The 8,661-nt window shown below is 33.3% G+C and overlaps 1 protein-coding gene across 1 annotated transcript in view; it reads right to left on the bottom strand.

The window, feature by feature from the left end:
- Positions 1-2,293: 2,293 nt before the first annotated feature.
- The window catches only part of LOC137655867 (protein O-linked-mannose beta-1,2-N-acetylglucosaminyltransferase 1-like), a 45,310-nt gene continuing 38,942 nt past the window's right edge, over positions 2,294-8,661 (bottom strand). The window contains exon 14 of the mRNA XM_068390061.1: positions 2,294-8,227. Within this exon, the coding sequence (XP_068246162.1) occupies positions 8,137-8,227 (91 nt within the window). The 3' untranslated portion in view covers positions 2,294-8,136. The remainder of the gene's footprint in view (positions 8,228-8,661) is intronic.

The raw sequence follows: 8,661 nt of genomic DNA, 5'->3' as shown, positions 1-8,661 counted from the left end.
CTGTTATTATACGATATCCTAAAGGGAAACCTTATGGGTACTCGCGCCAGAAGTTAGAATTCTGTGAAACCTTTAGTTTAATTCTCTGGGAATATCTACTGTAGTCATATATACCCTCAGGAAGCTACTGAAGGAACCTTCCATCAGGACATCATGGCTATCTCACCCAAAAATAGATTTTTCGCTTCGCTCAAAATCCGTTATATGGATGACTTGTGTTCTTATCCTCCAAAGCAGAACACCACCGTCATCTACACATCGTGCTGGACCGCTTACTACAGAACACTTGCAGTCTGGTATGACAAGTGTACCTTTGGTCCCAATGAAGTTTTGTTCTTAGGGCACCACATCACTCCTGGAGGAGTCAACCTCCTTCCTGAGAAGGTAGCCGCTGTTCAGAACTTCCCCACGCCCTCGACCTTCAAAGCACTGCAAGAATTCTTGGGCATGATCAACTATTATCACCGTTTCCTACCAGCCATCGTCGCCATTCTTGCCCCCCCCCCCCTCCCTCTATGCCTCCCTCAAGGGCAAGCCTAAAGACCTGAAGTGAAGTCACCTTCAAGAAGTGGCCTTCTGCAATGCAAAGAATGCCCTATCAACTGCTGCTGGTATCACTTTTCCTGTGCCACATGCACCTCACCTTCTCTCCACCGATGCCAGCAACATCACTATTAGGGCAGTCCTCGAGCAGGTGGTCAACGGGCTGCCCCGTCCATCAGCATTCTTCACTAGGAAACTGTCCAAGGCGCAACCTGGCTTCTTTACCTTCGACCGTGAATTGCTGGCAGTGCACTTAGCTGTCCGTCACTTTTGCCACTTCTTGGAAGGTACTGTACGCCCTTCTTCATTCGCACGGACCACATGCCTCTGATGCATGCCTTCACTTGACAGTTCAACCCCTGCTCCGCCCGTCAATTCTGACATCTATCCGCCATGGCTGAATACAATTGTACCCTTCAGCACGTCCCTGGGAAAATTAATCCTGTTGCTGATGCCCTGTTAAGAAACATATTGGCTGCCATTCACCTAGGATTGGATTACAATGCCTTGGCAGAAGCCCAGCGAAATGATCCAGAGTACTGTACCAAGCATGTAGGACATCCTACACATTGCTCATTTGGACGTCCCTTTCAATAACTCTAATGCCACCCTCCTCTTTGACATCAGTAAAGGTAGACCTAGACCAGGGATACCTTACAACTGCTAAAGACAAAGTTTATTTGGCATGGCATTACTAAGGATGCTAAGGATTGGCCCGCGCCTGTACTTCATGCCATAACTCAAAAAGTACATCGACACATGGATTCAGGAGTGGGCACCTTTCCTCAACCTCAGCAGCGCTTTGCCCACATTCATATTGGTGTTGTAGGCCCCCTACCCATATCACAAGAACATTGTTACCTGTTTACCATCATCAACCGCTTCACTCTGCCTGAAGACATTCCCGTGGAAACTGCAACGTCCACCTCGTGTACATCTGCCTTACTATCAGGATGGATAGCGAGATTTGGTATCCCTGAGCATATTACTTCTGACAGTAAAATTGTTTTTTGTAAGTTTAATCTTTTGCTTATTATTAGAGGAATTGCTCTATTATAGGAAATCCAAGTGTGTTCATTGTAACAGTATACAGTACTGTTAGTTGAGCAGATAACCGTGTGCTGCTCAAAATTTGTAAATTCGTTGCTGATATTATAGATGTTCATGTAGAGACGCTTGCTGTGTATCTATACGAAATTAATCTTGTTGAAATTTAATTAGTTTTTATTTCAATTTATAGAGAGGAGACGTCCCCTTTTTTGTTTCATTTGTTTGAAGTCGGCTACCCCCCAAAATTGGGGTTAGTGCCTTGGTATATGTATGTATGAATGTATGTATTATTTCTAATTCATAAGTGGCATATACTGGTAGTTACACTTGAATGCGAGTTTTAAAATATTCTTATTCTTGAATTAGTTAAGACGTTAATATCTTATGACGGCGCTGAATGACCTTGACCTCAACATTCACAGTGCTCCGGCTTCAATTTATAATCAATCTAATCCTCAAGTATGAAGACTCCTTCATCAACTGATTGGATTCCTCAGATATGAAGACTCCATTTTTTGATGTGATTCATGACTTTCCATTCACTTGGTAAAAATAAGCAATAAATTTATCATAAAATTTATTTATTGTATACTGTACATATAAGACTCACTTTCCAGCACTTATATCATGTAATTTACACATCTTGTCTATGGCTTATGCTAAAGTTACTTACAGCATATTTATACATTTATTTCCATTGAGAGAGAGAGAGAGAGAGAGAGAGAGAGAGAGAGAGAGAGAGAGAGAGAGAGAGAGAGAGAGAGAGAGAGAGAATGAATATGTATACACACATTGGAGTGCAACTGATTTTAATATTTAGTTATTACCTCACTATAGAGTTAATAACTAAATTTGCACATAGTTAACATACATGTACAGTATAACTCTTTAAACATAAAACTCCAGTGGAAGCTCAGCACCAATCAGATGCAATGGACCAAATCTTACGAATTACAGCTAGATAATATACTTGGGCGGTTCAATACACTTTTCCACCATTAGATTCATGTAAAGTGCTACCAGTTTCCTATTCCAACAATCAAATATATATATTTCATTACAGTTTTTACATACAAAGGAAATATATACAGTACAGTACTGTACACATACATAGTATGAATACACGTACATCTTGCTAAAAGTAATACACACGAGCTTCAAAGCACTGCTAAATGACTAACCCACTAAATTATATAACTGAAAACATGTATGCCATGTATTAAAAGAATAAATTAATAAAAATTACATGTTAGCACAACAACCATTACAGAATAATCAGATGCGATATTTTAAAGTTTCAGTATTTTATATTTAGCACAACCACCGTTACAGAATAATCAGATGCAATATTTTAAGAAAAAGTAACAGCATTTTATTCCTCCACACATACTGTATACAGCACTGTATGCTCAAGCAAATATTGATGGGGCTTTTTAAAGTTTTGAGATATTCTAGAGTAATGATTTACAATTTCCTTTCATATCATTTAGTTTTCATTTTTTTTTTTTCAATTTTATAAAATTGTGATCTGTACTGGCATTTCACAACATTTATGATATTTACCTCGATCTGTCATTGCACATTCTTAATTTGTCATTAACCATTGGAAAGCAATTGCAGTAAAACTACACCATACAATTTTTCACATAAGGATAAATTTATGGAATACTGATCCTGAAAATATTTTCGTATTTCATATAATCTGTACTAATGATAATTCATTTATAGTATATTTTTATCATCCATATATTAGCAATAATGTAATCATTCAACAGGTCAGAGTCTATATATGTAAAAAAAATAAGAAAAACATATTAAGAATACAAGTGAACATTATGTACAGTAGTGCAACATTTGCATAAACACCAAAATGTTAAAATACTGTATCCAATAACCTGTTTCTCCTAATGTCACTTAATTTAGTTCTACTTGCTACTCTCCCTCAATCAAAAACTTTGTAAACAATTTGTACATTAGCACAACAAAAATGAAAGTGATCTTTGGACAAAACCAATATATAAGTACTTAAATTTTACCAAACTTTTCACAACTTCAATGCAAGGCATTAATGAAATACTAACCTAAGCTTTGCTCATGAAGAGAAACTTTTGAGCCTTATTAGAATGGATGGATGGTTAAAACATTTTGAAATGAAATGGTTCACATGTATGTAACTATCATCTTCAAAATGCTTAGTTATAGTTTTAAACAAATCATTGTCTTACAAGGATCAGTACAATATCTACATAAGTGAGAAGGTGAATAAAGCAGATATCAGCTCTTATTAGAAATTTGTCAACTTGTAAGAAAGTATGGTTGACAAAACACTCCATAAAATATGAGCAGAATTCAATTCAAGTTTAGGTTGTGACTAAGGAACATAATAAATTAGATGAATACCAACAATATGAGTAAACATAAAATTTGAGGAGGCTGTAGGTAGTGGAAAATTATAGCTTAACATTACTTAGTGAGATGGAAATATTGTTCCATAGGTTGGCAACCTGGAATGTGAAATCATGATAACTGTACTACCATGGAACACTTCTTGTCACAATTTTATGTTTGGTAACAAGCTGAACAGTTTCTTATCAAGGGCTTGATTAGCAAAAGACAGCAGTATGACTAATTTTTTGTGCAGAAAAATCTGATGGAATGATGCCAGAGCAGTCATTAAGGGACTGGATTCCAAGATCATGGACATCTATAACAAAGGTTACTCTAAAAAAACATGGGAGACAGACAAGGCCCTTGATGCTTCATGATCTCTGTAAAGTTCATAACTAGAGAGACCCAGTCTAACCCAATCTCTTAAGAACAGTAAGAAAATGCAAAAGGCAGAAACATTTGCCACACGTGACATACACAGAGATCAACAATGTGGTAACCAACATCCATATTTATTTTTTTAATCTAGTTCGAAGGTCAGTGACAATGATCGGTCAGACACTTATCTTATCATAAAGGTTTTTCATCTTCAAAAATTTTTTGTTGAAGGATAGAACCTCAATCTAAAACAGTGAAAAGTAATTAAATGCATACCTATTCAGTAAAAGTGTAGCCTTGGACCAGAAATTAATAGTTGTGGAGAATAAGCAGTAGTAAATGGAAGTATACTTTAGAGAGGAAGAGTGAGAAAGAAAATTAAAATAAAAGAAACTGAATAGAGAAGGGTGGCCTGTACTTTTTCTAAACAATAGATTGGGTTAATTGTTTGTCTAATACAACCAATATAGGCAAAAGACAATTTTCATATTCTGCACAAAATAAAAAAATCTCTACAAACTCTTAACAAGACCAAATATGCCAGCACAATTATGTTTACGTACATTGTTGCAAAAACAAACTTTAAAAGTTCACAGCCACCTTTCAGAAATTGGTTAGAAGATTTTATGAGCACCATTAACTGACAGCAGCTTTTCCTAACTACGATTTAGATGCTATAATAAGTTTGTCTTTGAAAAGCATATAAAATACATCTGAATATTCTGATACAAGAATTTGATAAATTAGCCCTGTATAATAAAATAAATTCTCCTAAAGAATATAGATTTCATGGCAATTCAAATGTGTAAAGACAATGAAATATCTTTAAAATACATTTTTCATTGCTATTACTAAAAGAAATCCAACTTTTGTGTTTCCGTTTGAAGATATTTAGATATGAAAAACAAAACTTTAAGAGAAATAGCATAGAAATGTTGGGTAGGATAACTTATTTACAAAGAATAGTACTAAATTTAGTCACCGTTAACAACAAAAGTTTCGTTTGCATCAAAATTATTCCTCAAGAACACCATTAAACATTGATATTCATGACATCACACATACATCAGTTTCCATTTTGTGATATCTATTAGCTTTATCAAAAATTCTTATCAATCTATACTACCCATTTATAGTACTGTGTGTCTAATTCCTACAGCATGCTAACAGAGACTTCTCATGCTCATCTTCCAAACTCTGAATCTCTACATGAGAATATATCAAAATTCTTTTTGTAGCGATACTAATATTCTGCTGTCTATACACAAAATATTTTTTCATCATCACCAAAAAAAAGTACTTAAAGAAGCAGAAAAAATTTTTATGCCATAATCTGTAAGTCAACCTTCAAAACAGAAACACATTACAAAATATACAATAAAACAAAAGCAAGTTTCTTCATACATGTTACCTACCTTCTTAAGTTGTTATAGCACCTTTGTTGGTTATATGTAACAATGTTTTTAAACTAGAGAGAATGTAATTTCCCATTATCATACAGGTTACCATTACAAATCAGTGGAAAAAGGTTTACAGCAATACAACCAACCAAAGTTAAAAAATTCATGAGGCAATTCTGTATGTTGTTTGCTATTTTTCAAAACTATTCTCCAAGATATTATGAATTTTTTGTGATTTTACCCAATTATTCAGTAATTTGGATACCAACAACCAAGAGACTTATTTATTACTGTTCTATGTAGACAATATACAAATTTCTACCTCTGAATATCAATGCTTAATGTACCGTAAGGAAAAACAACTGTTAATTTTAAGCCCACAGACAAAATAAATGGCATGAATTTCACAAAATGTACAAAGAATTCAATGAAAAAAGGAAAACCAAACTAGCATTACTAACTAATATTTACAAATTTTCTTCAAAATAAACATTCTCAGTGCATACAAGTTTATAAATTGCTTTTAGCCACAATAAATACTGCATATATACTGTACACCAGTTAATTCCAATAACGGAATTCTGCACAATTAAGCCAATTACAGCATAATTCAAAACAATTATTTTCTATACATACAGTTACATCAATTGTAAAAAATATAATTTTATTCTAAGCAGACACTATTTACATTACTTTTATATAATTAATCTTTCTTCTATAGGAAGCTTCTGAGTCCATGAAAGTGTTGTTAAAGCAACAAAGCACATATTGCCCAAAAACTAGATATTTCCAGATTAACAGGATAATTTATTGTGTTCTCCCATCATCCTAAATTTACATGCCTTACTACAATACAAAGAAAAATAAGATTATGACACTATCCACAGATATAAAATAATGTCACAGCTGTCTAGTATATATAAAGAAATTATTCTAATACTGTACTGTACAGTATGTACTCTGAAAACTTGAGGGGTGCAACAAATAACATGTAAACTAATAAAGACCCAACATGGTATCAAAATTTAGATAAAAATTCTTCAAAACTATTTTCCATAATTACTATTTCTGTAGTTGTTTTGACATTATCTTTATTTAGAGTCATTTTAAAATATTTATAAAATTTCTAAAAAATGTAGTCTAATGGAAATTATGGCAGGTTTAATACATTTTCAAATCTTTTCTTTCAAATCCACAAGATAAAGAACCCCTATTTCAAATCAAAACCCTGATGCAGTTTAAGTATCAAAATTCAAGAAAAATATGCAATGAGTCATATTTCTGACATTCAGAGGGCTTGACTGAAGTTTGTTCTTAACCAAGAGGTAGAAATTAGAAAGAAAAAATGGATTGCAGGGTAAGAAGAGACCAAGGCAAGGAGATGAAAGTAAAAATCGCGAAAAGTTAGAAGCGATAAAAGAACTGCATAAAAATTTAGTCTTTCTACAGAGCACACATGTAATAGAATCACTAACTTTTACTGTAAAAACATCTATAGGTTATGTTTATATTCAAATTCGTTGTACATCAGCAAAATTTCGCCAAACTAAATGCTGCAAATTTATATAACCCTGCAAATTATGGAAAACAAATGTTCAGTTTTATCCTGTTACCAAAATACCTTTATTGCTCAATAAAGTGCACTATGTCAAATGTGATGTAGTTATATCAACACTTTAATTTTCAAATCACTATTAAAAAAGCTTGGCTGAAATTTATACAGAAAAGACAAAATTATCTATTTGGTCAGTTTCTTTATCCAAAATCATTATTTCTCACAGAGCAGGAATGAATTCTTACTGTATTCAAGAGATACAGCTCTTATTCTTAAATAAATGCATTTAAGAACCCTCAAATTAGAAGTATGATTCTCCAGATATTTTTAATAATTTACTTTGTACAACTAGTTACAAGTAGATTATAATAAAAAATATTCTTTATTAAACCTTATATCAAAATATTGAAATCTAATGCCACACGAAAATAAGTTTTTCTCTACAGACCTACTATTATTGATAACAATGCTTTCTCCTTAGTTTGTGAAATAGGCTAAATAAAAGACACGAAACATTAAAAAAAATGTGAATTCCACTGACCAATGATCCCTCATACCTGAAATCTTTCACGCACAAAAAAAAACTTTAAATTATTTTGTTTTGGATTTTTCTACATATGGTCAATTTTATTCATCATTGAAAAGTTTATTTTCCCCATCTTGCTAAATCCTGACACTCCTTAGCAGTGACCAAGCATTGATTAAATTAAGGGCAAAGTCCACTGCATAAGCTTTTTTTATAACTTCAAGTAATTGATCTTTTAGAAGACTGTCTTCTTTTTTCTCAGCATAAAGTTGCTTCAGTACCAAAAAAGCCAGTTGTTATCTATGAATAAAATTCTTCTCTTTTATGGGTTTTTCTTTATCTTTCCTCTCCATGTATAATGGTTTCAACTTTGCTGGCTTGTAGCTCCTGTAAAAATAGAGTGTATGATCACTAATACCCAAATAAAACTTTGTAACACTGTTTTGTACAGCACTTCATTAAAGTACAGTAATTTTAGAAATCAAATATTTACCTGTCTTTACAAGGAGAGCTAGGTATAAGGGCAGTAATCAATTAAAAATCCTACAATAACTTTGTTTTTGCTTACTGTGTTCTTTTCAATATGAGAAATCTGGCAATGTAATGTAATGAACAGCTAATCATGAAAAATATGACATTTTAAAAACTTATTTTTAAATATTTAACTTAGCCGGTGAATATATATAGCTGCAACTCTGTTGCTCGACAGACAAAAAACTAAAAAACTCGCCAGCGATCGCTATACAGGTTGCGGGTGTGCCCATCAGCGCCAACTGTCGGCCAGATACCATACTCAATGTAAACAAAGACTCAATTTCTTC

The sequence above is a fragment of the Palaemon carinicauda genome, chromosome 16, assembly GCF_036898095.1.
Source record: "Palaemon carinicauda isolate YSFRI2023 chromosome 16, ASM3689809v2, whole genome shotgun sequence".
Lineage (NCBI taxonomy): Eukaryota > Metazoa > Arthropoda > Malacostraca > Decapoda > Palaemonidae > Palaemon > Palaemon carinicauda.
Note: the sequence above shows the minus strand (reverse complement) of the source record. Positions and strands in the feature narration are given on the sequence as shown.